This window comes from Ammodytes marinus (genome assembly GCF_949987685.1).
Source record: "Ammodytes marinus genome assembly, chromosome: 21".
Classification (NCBI taxonomy): domain Eukaryota; kingdom Metazoa; phylum Chordata; class Actinopteri; order Uranoscopiformes; family Ammodytidae; genus Ammodytes; species Ammodytes marinus.
Window position 1 is genome coordinate 12,688,070 of NC_137225.1, and position 19,038 is coordinate 12,707,107.

Genomic DNA, 19,038 nt, shown 5'->3' on the forward strand with positions numbered 1-19,038 from the left:
TTCCAGCGCTTCGTTTATTCTACTTTTCCATAGGTGGCTGACTCACAAGAGCATAGATATACACGCAGGGCACTACGGTGGTTGGGTTCTTAGGCCTTCCCATGGTCTGACACGTCCTCTGAAACCAATGAGATGTTATAAAACCTACCAGGAAACAAACAGTCCATCTGTAATTATGATCATATAATATGCACCTTGTAGATTTTTTATAGATTTTGATAGAGACAGAGACGTCAAGTTTGTACATTTTAAGTTGTGTGTCATTTTTTCATAATAAACAAAGATGTTTACTACAAAATGTGTCCTCCGTGTTTTCCTCAAAATAAAATGTAACAAACCAATCATTTGGGACATACAGTGGAGATAATATCAAATACATGTTGTGGATGCAGAGATACTTTTTTGAAGTGAATACGTGTCACCTTTGGCTGTAGCTGGCAGGAGTTCAAGTCTACTTTACCGAAGCAAACTTTGTACAGATATTTGTGTTTTTTCATTGAAAAAAATCCTTTAATTATTTTCAAATCTTCATTGTAATGTTGTCCTCTATTCTGTTGGTTTGTTTGGGCAGCTCAGCATCCGGAGCTTTTCTAGAATTATAAACAGTCTGTTTAAATCTCTGAGGCCATAAACACAGTAACAAAACAAAAAAGATAGGAAAGATATACCTTTATAGATCAGTGTTAATCTGTAATGATAACACCTGAGCAGCCTGAAGCATTTGACCGACATTTGTAAGTCCACTTCTCAGAATAAAAAGCACATAAAGCTATAGAAACACGATTGCTAAATTTAAAAAAGCAGTGTAACATGATACATAAGTTAATACATGGGGGGGAAGGGGTGGGATCGACACACAATGAGCTAAAAACAGCAGTGGGAAAATAAGGCGTTAACACTGTTTTTACTTCCGGCTCTCATGAACAAAACTGCTATTGGACGTTTTATCTCAATGTGCAGAAAGCTAAGAGCTAGCATGACTCGACTTTTACTTTGGTTTTGGATAGAGGGGAGTTGGTATATTTGAAGTCACCGTCTCCCTCCACTTGCTCTGTGCTACTGTGCATTTACAGCACGTTTTAAATGAGTCTCTGGGGTCATGCAGGATACTTGGCCAGGATTGTCCAGTATGTTGCACTGGAAGTTTCTCTCTCTCTCTGTCCCCAGCACATTGGGCGGTGCAGAGTCACTCTCTAGTTTTGACTCTACAGCTTCCAGAAGATGGTCTGTCTGTCCTCTCCGCCTGTGATCACCGTGTTGCACAGTTCATTCATCCACATGGCAGTGACAGCACCTGTACAAAAAAGGGACCATTATAGCGATAAACATATTTGTCGGAACACTTTTAAAGGTGAGACATTGCCAGTGAATAGTCAGGGGTGGATTACTGCACGGGCACACCGGGCACAGGCCCAGGGGCCCTAAGCCAAAGATGCTGATAGTAACTTTACATGTTGCATAGTCAAAGAGCTCAGTCACTCAGTGTGACTGAGTGTAGTCAGTGTACCTGACTGGATAGGGAGGAGGGCCCTTTAAGAGTTTGTGCCCAGGGGCCCATTATCTCATAATGTCTATGGGTATAGTAGGGTTGTATAGGATACATACAGACGCAAACAGACAAGATTCAGTCAAATAAACACCTAAAAGACGATGTTGGACCTTCTATTGACACTTGTATGAAAGAGGACATGTTATGGAAGCAAAATAGCGTAGAAATCTTGTGCTTTAAAAAGACAATGTTTTTGCCTACAGTGTCTCGCCTTAAAAGCTGTAATATTGTCGTTAAGAAATAGACCCAACAGTCACATAGACTTATGAGCTGTACCGGAGTGTGCTTGGATCCTCTTGGTGACTGTGTTGGTCAGCAGGTCCCAGAGCAGCAGGTCACCAGATGCTCCCCCACACAGCACAGAGCTGCCGTCCCAACAGAAACACCTGGGGAAGGGGAAGTCAGTTTGTTTTGTCTTTGTGGACACAGAGTTGTAAGTAGGAAGGTTCTTAATTGGGCTCATAGCTAAACTAAAAGGGTATCTAGACTCACTAGGATTACATTTGTTTAGCAACTTCAGATATACATTTATCATGCATAGTACTGTATTTTTGTAAAAGCACATACATTGTACTAAGAGAAGACTGATATTTGCTGAAATACTTGTTGGCAGCTTGTATTTAAAAGGCCATTACAAAGACACGGTGCAAGGCAGAACCACCGACACAAATTTGAGAATTGTGAATGAAAATAATATGGAGATGGAACAGTTAACCCTATAATATGAGGGAAAGTGGAACAATGCCTAGAGAAATGGGTGAAATGGATGATGTTAACAGGTCAATGTAGAGATAACAGAGAATTAACCACTAAATAGGTCACAGGAGTAAACATGTGTGCAGGGATAGAAGAATCCAGATCTTTTCTCCAATTTAATTTGATTACTTGTATTATAATCTTTGTCTTTATTGATGCTATTCTAATATTTGCTTTATTTTGTGTATGTGTGATCGTCCTATAGAGCTTGAAACTGTAATGGTGTGCAGATGGCGTGATCCTACCTCTGCTCCTCCTCGGCTTTCACAGATGAGATCACCATTCCCGTCTGCACGTCAATCACCTTCATACTGGAGTCCGCCCCCACGCTGAGAACATGTCGGCTGTCTGATTATACAAGAAACAACAGTCATTACTTGGTGGTCCTGCCGTGGTTACTAGGCAACTCCAGGGGTTTGCTGTCAGTTGTGGGCTAGATTACGCGCCCCACACACATCCTGCGTCTACCTCTGGAGCGCGTCGCGTTACCTTACTGCTGCCTCTCTCGGACTTTTCTCGGACACACATGCAACGTCTCAGCAGCTGCTGCTGCAGCGCTGCTTCTAAAATCCCTATCTTTCTACATAGAGTTTTCATAGATAATTCCCATTAAAAATGAAGTTCTTTCATGTCATCTATGATGCATATGATTTATATTGAGTCTGGACAGTAATCCGTGCGCCCCATTGCCATTTTCTTTCTTTTTTTTTGCCATATTTTCACTTGTTGGAAGTTTTATTTTGAAGGGGACACACCAGGAAATGGTGAAACTACAGCGAAAGCTGCCAGTATGAAGTCAATATGACTCTCAGCAGAGTATTTCAAAAATCACTTTACTGATTTATACGGGAGAGAGAGAGAGGGGGGTGTGGTCGGGGAAGAAGAAGGCCGTAGACACAGATAGAGCAACGGAAAACTGTTGCGCTTATCATGATCTTTTTTATTTCTTCACTATATTGGATCTCTATATGTGTCATTTATCCAATGAAATGCCAGAACTAATTGAAAATTAGGTTTTAAATCCCTCGGATTTTGATTGCACAATTAAATCGTGAAATAAAGGGATTATTCGCGTATACGACTGAGGGATGTTTTATTTTGAAATAAACACACCGGGTAAACGTGTAACTAGAGTGAATGCTGCTGGTATGACTGTCAGTAGAGTATTTCTCTAACAGTTAAAGCACAGAGACGCGAGAGAGACGCGCTGCTCTCAGAAAAAAAATAGGCGAGCCTCCTGAGGTGAAGGGGAGCGTCGCTGCAGACGTGCCTCCGACGCGCCTCAGCAGTGCGTCTGAGGTTGGATGTGTGCTCGCTCTACGTTAATTTCACAGTCTGTGACAAAAAGTCAGACGCAGACGCGAGGTAGACGCGCAGTAGAGGTAGGATGTGTGTGGGGGCCGTTAGACATGTATCAGTGCTACTCTTTAAAACAGGATTAAAGTGATTAGTTTTCTCTGATCTTTGTCAGGTTTGTATACAGCTTATAATCATATAGTTGTATAATAAACCAGATGCTTTTTGGGTTGCTAGGACAATAGAGTCTATAATGGTATAATGGAGTAAACAGCGGCTCCTGTAAAGTTGGCATTCATGACCAAGTTTCTCTCTCTTATGGTAAAGATCCCTGTGACCCACAGAGCCAATACAAATGACACATCCACTACAATGTAGTGTGTGAATGTTCAAGTAAGTTAACAAGCAGAGAAGAACCAATTACTGTGTTGTGTAACAATACTTTTTAAGTGTATTAAAGTTAGATTTTTCAGCACCAACCAGTAAGAGTGTCTTATGGGCTGCTTTGACCCGTACCTGGACTGAAGGCCATGTGGTGGATGGTCCCCGCGTGACAGTGGATTTGCTGCAGTGTTGTGTAGCTGCCGGTGTCCCAGATGGTGACGGTCCCGTCTTTGCAGCCGGACACCAGCAGAGTCCCCGCTGGATTCAGACCAATGGTGTTCACCTGTACACAGTGTGTTAGAGGGGTTGTGTTACAGAAGGGACGGCACATATTCTCACTGTTTACCATGTTCAAAATCAGTGAATATCTCCTCAAGATCGGCTCCTTTCGGTACTGTGTGTATGCTGAAAATAATCTGGTGTCAATACACAGGCTAGGCTCTGTAAACTGGTATGTTAACAAAGGGGGCCCACTGTAGATAGCAACATGCCCGTTAACAGAGCGTAGTCTGTGTATTAACACTGGATTTTTATTTTCAGCTATTCACTGATTTTGACAACAAGCATTCACCAGAATCGCTGAATCCACCTTTACGTGCAATTCAAGAAAAAGCAATCAATTCAATTCAGTATATCTAAGAAGTCAACCATCCAAATGAATCAAACACATGATTATAAATGGGTTAAAAATGCCAGAATAAGCAGAATTTTGTTTAAGAAAGGGGTTTTAACAAAATACACAACACAACACGTATTCCATACTTTAACATGATTAAAAGTAAAGCTATTTTGAGCTTTGATTAGATACATAGAAGCCACACACATACATACAATTCCACTGTATGAATCAAGCCCACATAAGTAAACACACGCTTTAAAAACAACAGCCTCACCCCGGCATCATGTTCCAACTCAGCCAGGAGCTCAAACTGGGATCTCTTGTGACTGGAGGAGCTGTCAGATGCACACTGCCAGACCTGGGAGAAAAAAAAAATCACATCGTTTACAGCTCTCACCTCTCCATTCGACAACAGCAACATAGGTCAATATAACAACACAATACAGGCACTTTGACAATGATCCACCCTCAAGCCATAGTTCTTACCTTGACAGTGGAATCCCAGGACGCTGTGTACAGACACTCATCAAACCAACACATTTGACTGACAGCATCATCGTGGCCCATCAAGGTGTCCTGCCGCCGGCCGTACGGTACAGAGTAGAAATACCTAATAGGGAAGTCAGTGAGGAAAATTAGTAAACATCTGGTTGAAGGCCAAAAACCAATGTCTGTATATATGTGTGATCAATACATACACATTGTTGTCCCACGAAGAACACACCACGGTTTTACCATCCGCCAGCATCAAACATGATGATAGCGCCTGGAAAATATACACATAGCTTCTTTGTTTTGGGATGGGGAGGAATAGAGAGGCAGATATTATGAACTTGGAAAGAAAAACGTCACTGCATACCATGTTAGAGAAGGACATGCTCCTCTGGAAGTCCTTCAGCTCTTTGGAGAACATTTTAAGTGTTGAGTCTGGAATAGAGAGTGATACAGTTGAGTAAAACTATTACATTCTACGTTTTAACACATTTCCACACCAATGAGACAACGACATGGCAGTGGATAAACACATTAAACTGAATTGCAGTTGGTTACTTTTCTGCACCACCTGATGGGAAAACAAAGGACTTCATTTTGATGATGTCATATCAATAAAAGCGTAAATTACCATGCAAGTTAGGATAAAAGTAAATCAACTACTTGGAAAAATACACTTCACAGACACTGTTGTTCTCTGCTCTACTGCTTTAGCCCTGTGTGAGATTCTCACTGTGATGACATCACTTTGCACCATACTGGTAACAGGAGAACCAAACAAGGCCACTAGAGGCAGCAGAGGCCACAATGCTGAGCACATATCACATCAAGCAGAATGAAACAGGCCTGAGTGCAAAGAGGCTACACACACACACACACACACACACACACACACAGCTCTGTGAGAGATTTTACTGCTGGCTGATGATGACGACATTACACAAACAAGATTATTGTTTTTATACGACGATGACTTGGATGCAATCTGTGATGCATTTGAAAATCTCTACACTGTCACACTGTAGTGAAGCTGTGCAGAAACCCAGTTATATATTTAAATTTTGCATACATTTTATTGTTCAAAATTCCTAAACAGTGAGTGTCTGTCTTTGAATCCTTTCTGCACCTCTGAAATAATCATTATTTGTCTCTGATTTGAGATTGAAAGATATTCCTCAAACCTTGGGACGTGGAGAAAATAGCCGCTCCATCTCGAGTCACAGCGATGCCCGTCACAGCCCTGCACGGACAAAAGAAAGTGATTGAAAAACATGACTTGTGCTTAAATATCAAGAATAAATGTGCTAGGCAGGATGTGACACGAACAAGCTTGATAAGTGCAATTTCATTTTATAGAACCCTTTGTCTGTAAGTTCTTTACATACAGAATACTTAGTTGTACAGCTGCCACTTGTCTTCAACTGTGTCCCAACAACATTTAAATGAAGTAACTATTTTCACACATCCTAGCCAGTGTGGGGCTGCTGCAGCTGCTTGTCTCGAGCTTTGCACGCACTTCCTCAAATCTGAACCGGAGCTTTTAATTTCAGTTTGTACAGTATGCTGACTGGCTATGCAAATCTATTTTTGCTTTGTCATTACTGCAGCCCAAATGGATTGGTCCAGACTCACTCTTTATGGATCCTGTGGCTGGTGAGGAGTTTCAGATTCCCCATGTTGGCCCAGGATAACTTCCTGCTCTCCTCCGTCAGGTCCTCGAAGGACGAGTCCTCGCTCTGAGAGGCTGATGAGAGACGACATGTAACTGTAGCTGGACACCATGATGTGTTAGCTCAATGCCATAAGCAGCATCCAGCACCATTTGTCATGCCGTTATTCACCGGAAATAACATAGATCATCAGTTATGAGAAGATTGTCACATGATCTGCCTTTATTTTGTTTCTTATTGGTAAAGAAAACATGTAAGGTACATTATTATGCATATTATGATTGGACACTCCATTTAAAAAGGTGGATTAAGCCATTCCAAAGAACGTTAAGCCATACCAAAGAACGTCTGATGTTATTTGAACTGGCCCAGCATTGTTCCTACTAATGACACTGGAAGCTGATGTGGATGGAAAAGTGTTGATGGTCTTAGTCCGTCTCCTTTTTGCATACATACTCCTTTACAGAGCCCGGGCTGAGTAGAAACACCAGACTTTTTTTTTTTGCCCACACAACAAACAGATAGGTAGGGGACGCCGAGTAGATATTCATTGATTTTGACAAAAAGTGTTTCGAATTAGAATCACTGTCTCAATCTTTACTACACCCTTGCACTAATCTTTTTCCCTTAGAGCCATGTGATGTGTGCTGTGTGTGCGTGCGTGAGTTTCTACCTGGGGACAGTTCACTGAGTGGCGAGTTGATGCTGGAGCTTCGGGTCATGTTGTGGAACCTGGGTGTGATCCTCTGAGGGTGCGGGCTGGTGAACAGCTGTGTGGGCGTCTGGCCAAACTCTAAGATCTGAGTCAGCATGGCTATTCTCTGGTCGGGGTCCTCGATGCTTCAAGTAGAAACGCCGAATTAGCTACACACCACTTCATGTTACACCGTTGCTATTAAATCGCACGCAAAGGATTTGCTTTCATACCTATCACAGTCGATGCCGCCTTCGTAGGTCAGCGGGTGAAACACTGAAAGACAATGGAAAGGTCAATGTTATTCAGCTGTGGTGGGTCTGATGTTGGAAGCGGCAGCAGGTCGGACTTTACCGTTATGGGCTGCGACAGCTTCACTGCCTCTCTGCTTGTAGCCAAACACCAGGTCGATCCACTCGTGGAGATGCTCCGACACGTACTGGCTCTCCAGCGCTGTCCTGTGCTTCTGAAGAAAATCACTCATATCTGGAATCACAAGCAGGACACAGGAAGTATGAGACAGCACACATACTGACTGACAGGGATATTGTTTAACAGCACAGACTAAGGAAAGGTATCGGTAGGATTGTATTGATAGACAAAAACGGATACTGCTTATCGATACCGATACACATAGATAGTACTCTTCATAATTTGTTGCAAATATAAGCACATGACATAACAAGAGTTTGGCTACAGTTTAAATTTACACTGCTTCAGATTTATAATGTTGTAAAAGTTTTCAGGAGGTTGTTGCTGGTGTGAGTATCTTACACGCATGCACACTGCATGTTTTGCATTTGGCTGAATTTGATTAACTATAGTAAAGACAGCTCACAGTTTTGACCATGTTGCCGTGCTGTCTGCCACGATTGGAGAGAGAGCACATCATTGCAGCTCCATCATCAGTGGGGGACGGTTAAGAATTTTAAAATAGTGCCAAGTTTTAATAAATTACCGTTGCATGAATACCAATAGCAGTAATGTTTATCCAGTAGCTTATCCATATATCGGTACCGACCAGGAACTGGTACCAATTTAGTATCGGTTCTCTGTACCAATTCCTAGTGTTGACATGAGGATGTTGGCGTGGGAGAGGATCAGCCCACAAAAAGACATGTCTACTATTGTAGCAGGATCAGAAGTTATACCTGAGGCCCACAATGGGAGAACGACATCCCCGACTGAGCTCCCGTTCTGCCGTCTGCCCAAATCAAGACGCAGCTTGTTCTCCAGAAAGTTGGAGTCATCCCCATAGAACTCTGGAATCAGCTGCATTACAGGAGAGATACTGTAGATACACACACTAGGCAATATGGCAACAATGTGTCAAGCACAGTCTTTCCACACACACACACACACACACACACACACACACACACACACACACACACACACACACACACACACACACACACACACACACACACACACACACACACACACACACACACACACACACACACACACACACACACACAAGTAATGCAGATACATAGTCCCTAATCAACTTCATACACAGAGTTTTGATACATTACCTCTTTAAAGTCAGTCGCCCCCTCTAGGCAGTTTTTCCATGTTTCACCTATGCTGTAAGAAATCACAACAGGACAGTGCAGTAGCAAAATGTTAGAAATTACAGATTCAATATAATTAAAACACAATTAGTTTGTTTTCTACAACAATATATACTATATGTCAAAAACAAATATTAGTCACTGTCCAGTAAGAAACGTCACTGAGGTTTGTGTGTAATGCACCTGTTGAACATGCGATCTGCGTGGTCGTAGCGGCCATTCTGGAGACACAGCATGTGCTCAGGAGCTGCAGGGGAGAAGACAGAAAGCATCAACGACATATTAAAACTTAACTTCATTTTCTACAGAAGAAACAAAGAAAATAAATGGCAGCTACATATGAATTTGCAACAGAGATGACCTAATGTCCTGTTTGGTAGTCTCATGAGTCTCTCAGTGATATGTACAAACCAAAACAGACTAGCAGTGTGTGTGAACCCACTGCGGGTACTGTGGCTAAGTGCTGTAGCTCCAATAGGTTGACGTGTGTGACGTACCGACTCTGACCAGATAGAAAAGCACGTAGCCGGGAGAGGAGTAGTGGCTTCCGTACATGAAGGGAGGCTCGGGCATGCCTCTGTAGCGATCCTGTCAACATGAGAACGATGGTTACTGATGGCTGATCAGACTGGAGATAGCTATAGAGAAGAAATAACGCTTTTGCACAACAGCAAGTTCAATAACCACATATAAAAGTCAATAGTTTACATCTTAAAAGTACACTTTAGAAGTACTGTGCATTCCCTCATTGTCTCACCAGTAGTCTGTCAAGTCGCTCTTTGTTCAGGGCTCCCACAGGTTTGCTCAGGTCTCTGAATGTGGCAGCATTTGTCAAATCTGGGAAAGGGAGGGAGGAGTGACAAGTTTAATGGTGGAATGAAGTGAGACTCCCCACTTACACATTTTAAGGTACAACTCAAAGAAGAGGCTAGTATGCATTATATTTAATACTGACTGATATTTTGGCAATCCAACTCTAATCTATATATATTTTTTTTTTCTTCTATTTATTTCTTTATTTGTTGGTTTTAGAAAAGAGACCAAGAAAGACTGAAAGCAAATTGGCATTTTCTTCCAACAGTTTCAAAAACACTTCTTTAGGATTTTTCCTCCTCTCATTTAAATGTACTTGTTTTCACTTATTTGTATATTAAGATGTTTTAATGATGTAAGCCATTGATTTTTTAATACCACTGAAACTTATAATAAAACATGTTACGAGAGAAAATGCGAAAATACATCATCTCTGACCCACCCAACTGCGCGCTGGTGTAGTCGGTGATGACCCAGGGGAAGACGGGATACTGGGAGAGGTCGTTGCAACTGCGGTCTGCCAGGTTGTTGAGGTGGAGGAGATACTGGTAGTTACTGAGGTGGCCGCGCTGCCACTGCAGCATGTAGCTCTCTGCTGTGTGCTCCATCATGTGGTTCTCTATGGGGTTAAAGCGGGGTTCCTTCAGTGTTGGTTTTCCAAAAGGTGAGTGACAATATTTTTAGGTCAATGCTGACGGCTGGTACTTGATACTATTAAGTGTGCAGAGCTGGAAAAAGTAGCACTAAGAAAGACTTCATCTTTAAAATTCTACTGAGCTTCGTGATTGGTTGAGGAAATTCCACTCAAGCTGCAAATGGATTCTGATTGGCGTCAGGTTTTTTCTCACCCAAGAAAGTGGCTATGTAGTAGTAGATCTCATCTCTGTCAGCTGTTTTATAAAACTTCAGGTAGATGTCGGAGCAGAAATCGTTCTCAGTGCAGAACACCTCAAGGCCCTGGGGCGAGGAGGAGAGACACGCACACAAAACACATGTAATGATGACCCCCACATGTGCAGAAAAAACTGCACTGGCAGCGAAAGTCACATATGAACTCATCCTTCTCTTGTTCGGCTGTATACTCACCAGCGGTCTGAGTCCGTGACGTCTTTTGTAGATCCTCCTGACTCTGTGCAGTTTGATTTGAATGACCTGCTCCTGAAAAGGACAAGGCACGCAGAGAAATGGAATAATTGGCTCAGCTCAGGGACAGGAGTTAAAAGCAGCTGATATGCCAAGTGGCGGTTCCACAGCTCACCGGGTATCCATTGAGAGGCTGGAAGTAGAGGCTTTCATCTGTGATGCAGACGTGGCCTGGGTTGGACACCAAAGGCAGCACCATCTCCACCGCACACTCCATGTGAGGCTTCTCAGCTACACTCTGAAAGCTTTACAGCACATCCCCACATATTGTCTTAAACAGCCGCATGCTCCAACATAAGTAATGGATACACTGAATGTGTCTGTCAATGTATTTAATTAAAAGATAGTTTTATTGAAATTGCATATAAAACGCAACAATATGTAGTTACCAGTTGCAGCAAAAAGCACTACAAAAAGCAACATTTAGTATTTAAAAAGGGCATAAAATAGGTAACGATAAAGAAATAGCCATCAAAGAAATATGTCAGTTGTAAGACCAGCTAAATAAAAATAATACATTAATTAGAAATACTGTGTTTGAATAAAATAAGGCAAGAAACAAGTTAAGAAAAACAAAATAAATGTTTTTCTGTTGGATGTCAACATACCAGTGTTTGTCAAAAGATGACCTCGCCAGTCGAGATTGTAAATTGGCTGCAATCTAAGAAAACAAAAACAAGAGGAAATGTATGTTTGGTCATGGGTGATTATATGATGCCTGCTAAAGATGAACAAATGAAAACAATAATGCATTAGATTCAAGGGAGCAAGATGATGTGCAATAAAATACAGGCAGCAGAATGATTCATGCGCTGTATTTTCACCATGCCTCCATCTCTCACACGGAGGTGCAGATTTGTCTCACCATTGCAGTCTGGTCTCCAAGCTTATCCAGACAGGATGCCCTGTGAAGCTGAGACATTCACCACAGTCAAAATGAGAAGAGCAACACTAACGCACACCAGAGCAGCTCAACGAATGCAGCAAATACCATATTTCATGTACTCCAAGTCAAATACCCTAAGCCCCTGTGACTTAGTTTTGGGTTTAGTTACGTACCTGGAGTAATGTTTGAACCACGTCTTCGGTTTTGCTCCAAACTTCTAACTGAAAAGTCGCCTTCTTTTCCCCCTGCCCAAGTGATAAGAGAAGTTTGAGTGTTTCATTTGAATATATGAGCAAATCTTGGAGCCCTCGTAGACGAAGGTGACTCCATATACATGAGGATATACATGAGGAATGAGCACACAGCCATGTCTATGCAAACAGCTCAATGCATATCAGTGATTCTTGAGAAGCGGGACAAAATGCCCTCTTCCATATGTAACTGCTCTTATGTTGAAAACTAAAAATATTTAAAATTGTAGATGTTATTAGGGATTAAGAATAGAATGTCTGGAGCACAATTATCCCCTTAAATTTTATTTTATCATTATTATGTCAAATACATGACACTTGTTATCTTCTCACAACGTCCAAAACAGTGTGTCCTCAGAGAAGGTTTCAATCTTTCATATGCACCTATTAAAAATGCACTTTAATGATTAAAAAGAGCTTTTTTCATCAAAAGCAACACTAAATAATCTCTCGTATCAATAAAAACAGTTTTTCTACAACACATTCATGTTTTATAAGGATTCTAAGTGGTGGGACCACTTTACTGTAGGTCAACACTGTCAGACATTTCATTGTGTAAAATCTAATAAAATCAGGCGAAATAAGGGGCAGCTGTCACTTTGAAGGACCTCTTGTCAAAGTCTACGTCTGCAGAGTACATTAGAGTCAGACAGGCTCTGATAAGTGTTGTAGTTTTAGAATATTTTACATTCCGAATCTTGAAAGTCCTGTGTCACAACCATGATATGTCAACACCGATTTACAATTTCTGAAGAAGTTATTTGAAATGTTTTGATAATTTTATTTTCCTGAAGTAGTTCATACTAGCACCTAACATCAACAGAAAAACCAAATGGCTACTAGATAAGATATTTGTTATGTTTAAGTAACGTTAAATATGTCAACACTGTCAGACAGGAAATCTGACGGTGGTGATAGGCCAATGACGGTAAAAAAAAACAAAAGCTGGGAGGTTGTGTCAAAGCTTAGCTCAGTAGCTTAGTATATGTTCGATACATACATGTAATTTTATTTGCCGAAACATAGGGTTTGTATTTTTTCAACATTGCACCCTGTTTTGTCCCACTTCTCAAGAATCACTGATATAACAAATCAGACGAGACCCCATGTTGCAGTTTTAAGCTGACTCACCCTTTCATTCCTGTACGGTGCAATGACATTGCTTTCTTTGATGTAAATAACCTGAAATCAAAAATTAAAGTTACATTTATTTTGAAAACCTGTAATGGCAAGTAAAACACTTCTGGACCAAATTTAAGATCATAAATCTGGACAATCAGAGATAAGTATTTTTGAAGATTGATATGTTAGAAATGATAATGATTACTCACCTGTGCACATGCAATAGAGATGGTAGATGGACGAGGCCTACAAAGGAAACACAAAAAGAGTTGAAGACCAGATCAGTGATGACTTATCAAGATTTAAAAAGGGAACCAAAACTAAAACACTAAAATTAAAAAGGTCAATTGAAAAACTACCTGGGTACAGTATGGTTAGTAGTTGATATTCACATGCCATTTTGAAGTAACCAAACCAGTTTGACAAACTAAATAAACATCAGTGTGTGAACTGAAGCCATGCTCACTCATTGAAAGGGTCGCTCTCTTCCTCCACAAACTGAATCTTCTTACAGTCTCGCAGAGGAATCTGCGGAAAAGGCAACAGATAAGATAAAGTACCATGATTACCAAAATACTGGTTACTGCATCTGGTGTAATACTGACTTTCAATGTACGGAACAACATCCAGGCAAAACAAAAATAAACAGAGTACTGTGTGGGCATTACTGGCTTTATCTCTTTTCCCAAACGGCACATATACCACTATAATATATTCTGATATCTTCAGGAAAATATTTCCAATTTATGACCACCTCCAAAACAATGTATTAGGCTACTCACTTACTGCTTGCCAGATAAGGTAAAATAATATTTTTCTAAACCAGTGTAAGTGCAAGGACACATTAAATAAATATTCCATTGAAACAAACCTTCAAAATTGGCTCTGAAAGATCATCTGGATCAAATATGATGGATTTGGAACAGATCTTGAATGAGCCGCGGATTTTTCTGGAAGGGAAACGGCTAACGTTAGCTTGTAAGCACTTTAAACTTTGAGTGCCTTTATCTAAATGTAACCACATTGATACACTTGAAATTGTCATAGAGAATTAAACAAATGATAACCAAATACATTACATTGTGAGGGAAAATATATATTAAACAGACATTAGAATATAAAAGAAAGAAGTAAGTTGGGGAAAAGAAAAGCTAGCGTGTTCGAAGCGGAAGATATTATTTCTCCCAAGACAGAATAAGATATAGAAGCATAATTTACTAAGAGCAATAAATGTGCAGTAAGTGGTGTTTTGTTTGACTCTTGTCTTATTTTCAGCAAACTAGCTAGTAGCTGTACCAGGAGACTAAAGGCCGAATTCCACCGGCTGCGTCTCCGGTCCTTCTCCGCTCCAGCACCGCAGAAACAAAAATAGAATTAAGAGCAGTCAGTGGGTGAGTTTCCACCACGGCCGCTGCGCCGTCTCTCTGCTCCGCTGCTGCTCCAGCTCTCCGGTGAAATACGCAGTGCTTCTATTTCTGCCGGATGCCTGAGCTCACCGCATCAATTTAGCACAGAACACATCGAGATAGACAGGAACACAAGCGCCGACAAAACAATAAAACCTCCGGTTAATTTTCAAAATAAGACACTCGGTGTTCACTGCAGGTGACATTCTCAAAACAGAGACACATACAAGCATGTCCACTGTTCTTTTACTCGTTCGGATGGGAATAATAACCTTCCGTGCGTTCGTTGTTGTGTAAATACCATATAGGAGAATCATATTATCAAGAGCGATCGCCCGTCACTTTTATTACCGCGGGAACTCCTCGTTCTCGCGACTCCAGCTGTTCAGCGGAGCTGGCCGTGCCTGCTTTGAAAACGGAGCCGGTGGGTATTGCCGGACGTGAGCGCACGGAGCAAAACCGTTGGACACCGCACCCGCAGCCAGTGGAATTCCGGGGTAACAGCATTATACTTATGACTCCTAAGGAAGAGGCAGAAGATGCTGATTAGCATAAAACATGCAATGTTAAAAAAAAGAGTTAGCATACATTTTGTCCTTCTCCTTTTTATGCACATATTCCTCCTGCTTTGATTTAACAAAAAATTGGATTGAATTATCTTGTTCGTCAGGGCTTGTGACTCTTTTTTTTAGTTTGCTCAAGCCTTCAGAACAGGATAAGGTGATGTTTGAACAGCTGCTCCTCACAAGCTAACACACAACTGCTGCTAACACTAAAGCCTTTGACCAAATATCAGAACCTGCAAACACCTGGTGACCACAATATGAATTCAATAGCCAAAGTATTAATAGTACAATTAACATGCACAGGAGTTGGTATTCCCCCCTGCTGGGTTTTTGGCCTAGGCCACAACACAGTGGTCAGGATTATCACGTATTTTGACAAGGAGGTTGAAACTAAATTAAAAACAGGTGCACACGCGCTGACAGCCCAAATTACCTCGCCTTTTTTGAACTGGTGCGTGTCACGTGGTACGCAGTGTGCTGTTCAAAGTAATATTCCTCCAGATCCAGCAACAAGAGAGAAAACCTGTGGAAACACAACAACAGAGGGGGTGATACTATATTGTACAGGTTAATCTTGGTCAGTAAAGGGGGAACTCCGCTGATTATAGTAGTAGTACTGCATAAATGGCGTAACCAGACTCCAACTTCACTTGCAAACAATGTTGCACAAATGTTGCACTTTTGTAAGTTCCAGCCTGACATTTTGGCATATAGCTGCTGGATACACTAGCTTTTGTTGATGGGTAGTTCCTTTGAGCTATTGCTGGAAAAGAGCATTTTAAACTCTGCTAGTGTTTCTCAAGATTAAAGCTGGGGTATATGATTTCTGATTGGTTAAAGTTAACATGAGCTGTACACCTTGACCAATCAGAGCGAGGCTCAGATTCTCTGTTCTTATTGTCCATTCACTTTGGCACGACTTTGTTGGTGTAGAGCGTGTCAGGGAGGGACCATAGGGGAGGGACCAAAGAGAACAAGTGGAGCGGTTGAGGTATTTGAATTCGAATCTCTGTCCCAACTGCCATTTTCTCCCCAAATCCTCCACCCCAGCTTTAAGTCTACATTTCCTATCATGTCCTTCTCATCGTTATTGGAAGTGATTATTCCTTTCATGCCTTCCACAACTTCCAGAAATACAAAATGTTGCTGTTTAAGCAGGACAAACAGCAGCCAAAAAGTGTAACAGTGAGGCCAGTTAAGAACCGCCCCATCAGGACTAGACTTTATTAGGACTATTACAGTATACGTAGGGCATACAACAAAGATGGTGACAATTTGTTGGTATAATAATTCTGCACAGAGCCTCGTTTGTCAGACCTACATTCAAGTAGTGTGCGATATGAAACTAATTGTTCTCCAGTGTGAAATATTTCTGCTTACCAGTTAAAGTGCAAAAACTAACGTTGCTTGTATGTATTTTAATCTGTGTTGACTTGTATTTGTATTGTCTTTTATATGGAACTTTGAGTCCGGAATAAAGTATTCATTCATTGCGTGACATTCCCACATCCTTTCTTGAAAATGCATTGTAAGTATATTAGACATCAACTACTGATAACACATTGTGGCAAGCAGTAGGTATATAGTGGATGAAAATATGACAGTTTAATGATTTTTGGGGGATTCTATCCCCCCCATAAAAAGGTAAGGATGTCAGATTGCATTGAAATACATTGAACATCCAGTTTCTGCCATTCTCTGTCACCATATTCATCATCAGTATTTGCAATGATGTAACCACTTGGGCTATAATTGTGACGATGCTGACAAATGGGGCATGTTAACTTTGCACCTGCCAACTTTACTGTAGAGATTAAGGGAAATGCCAACGACAACGTGCATGTAAACAAACAGGTGTGTGTGCAGATGAACAAGCAGCTTCCAAAGTAAATCCCTTTATGCAGTCAGCTTCAAAAGTTACTTCGGTATCTAGGCTCATGTTGGCATTCAACTTTTCCCCTCATTAAACAGGTGCATTTCCTTAAAGAAAATGACATTCTCTCATCCTCATTAAAAAAGTCCAGTTAACTCAGCGCATACATCATTCTGCATAGCTCAAACATCAGAGTTGTATCAATATGAAGATGTTGGTGAAGTTTAATTTCAAGTTTAATGTGAAGGCTCATATACACAGTAGGCCTGCGTTGCTCTGCTGGAGTCGTGTTCCCCAAATCTCTACAACAAGTAGCGAGTGCGAAGTCAGCATGACTCATTAGTATTCAGAAAGTGTTTGTGTACATGTGTTTGTGTGCAGTTTCCTTTACATAGTTTGTAATGTTGTCATTCAGTTAGTTAGTGCAGCTGCAGATTGTAAAATGGGTTATAAGGAAGAGCTGAGCTGGTATCAGACTGAGTGGAGGTATCGCCACCCGCATGGTGCATGCCAAAAACACATATCTAGAAAGGTGTGTAACAGACAATCAAAGGGAGTTATTTCTGAGCATACCAATGTTAAAACCACCTTTGCTTTAATCGCCATTTAAAAGCAAAAGTGTAGGCGTATATATATTTTGTCTATACGCTAAAGTAGACAACAGTTTGGTAGTCTATAGAGTTTGACTTGTGTTCTGAAGCTGAAATAGTTCATTGTCAGACTGTGTAACTCAATGCCTCACTTGAGATCAGGGAAACCGGAGGAGCATCATTTAAAGCCTTTAACAGCTGGCTCTCCTGGTAATTATGGAAAGAGGGCTTATTCAATTAGTTACAACTTTATCCATTTGTTCACCATGGCTGGTCCTATTATAGCCTTTGGTCCATTAAGTTCTTTGGTTGACATGTAGGCTAGATATATAAAACAAGTGGGGTTAGCCTATAGAAAGTCATGGCAGAGTTTAAAAAAGGTTTCTGTGTTGTTCTCCTGGGACGTGTCATAATAACATTGTCCTATGAATAGACATGAGAACAAAGTCACAGTCCTCAGCAGACTGTCCCCTGCTCTTTACCGAGCGAGGCCACTCACAGTGCATCACCCAGCTGACCCATTAGCTAAGTGGATTCATCCAGTCGACACAAACAGCCCGCTGGCGCTGTCTTGTCTGTCACCAAGCAGCGCTAACAAGAGGCACGGATAGCGGCACTAACCTCTCTTTGGTCCGTTCTCGAGTCTTTAGAAAAGCCATGTCTGCTTGTAGCCTACAACATCCTTCTCTTCACAAACTCTACAGCGAGCGATCAGCCACAGTCTCGGATCCAAGAGCTCTGTGTTGCTGTCAACACGGAAACTTGCTGGCTACCACGTGACTGACCCTTAAAGTCAAACGAGCCCTTAACCGAAGAGAGTAGAGAGGTGTCACTCTGAATCCATTTCAGGATACCAAAACTGAGTGACAACATTTAGCTATAGATAGTATAATAATAATTTAGCCTTTCTTTATAGGTCCATGCATTTAGTAAATTTTTCCATTTTCATTTTGCACGTTGAAAAAGATTATTTGTGTTCTTGAACTATGTTCAAGAAATGGCAAAACATAGAAAAAAAAGAATTGGTCAACTATCCTAGACCCAGATACTTTAGAGTAGACAAACAGATGTAGGCCTTATGCTTTTATAGTTTTCCTTTTATTAATATATATATTTTTTTTTAATAGCCTATTTTAACTTGTAACCCACTGAGCTGCGTTGTGTAGGATTTGGCTATGCAAAAACGCCTTTTATTGTTATTATGTTTAAGAATGTTTTATTTGTTTTGCTTGAGAAATTACCGAAACAACGTATTAATTAATTATAGAAAATAGCTGAAGATGAATTTTCAAACTTCAACATAGTAGCACCGAAAAATGTAAATCTAGTGGACTATGATTTTCTTCCATAG

The 19,038-nt window shown here is 41.0% G+C and overlaps 1 protein-coding gene across 1 annotated transcript; it reads right to left on the reverse strand.

The window, feature by feature from the left end:
- Nucleotides 1-265: 265 nt before the first annotated feature.
- On the reverse strand, nt 266-18,443 carry nsmaf (neutral sphingomyelinase (N-SMase) activation associated factor). Its single transcript, XM_080049841.1, has 31 exons — nt 18,309-18,443; nt 15,658-15,747; nt 14,124-14,202; nt 13,719-13,780; nt 13,462-13,498; nt 13,262-13,312; nt 12,053-12,124; nt 11,859-11,906; nt 11,602-11,654; nt 11,109-11,238; nt 10,937-11,008; nt 10,699-10,807; nt 10,293-10,469; nt 9,795-9,874; nt 9,535-9,625; nt 9,221-9,284; nt 8,999-9,050; nt 8,612-8,732; nt 7,815-7,946; nt 7,694-7,736; nt 7,440-7,606; nt 6,729-6,840; nt 6,278-6,336; nt 5,464-5,531; nt 5,303-5,370; nt 5,091-5,214; nt 4,879-4,962; nt 4,118-4,268; nt 2,551-2,653; nt 1,826-1,935; nt 266-1,294 (listed from the first exon to the last, which is right to left on the reverse strand). The coding sequence occupies exons 1-31, from the start codon at nt 18,344-18,346 to the stop codon at nt 1,206-1,208; spliced, it is 2,736 nt and encodes a 911-aa protein (XP_079905967.1). The 5' UTR covers nt 18,347-18,443; the 3' UTR covers nt 266-1,205.
- Between the last annotated feature and the right edge of the window lie 595 nt (nt 18,444-19,038).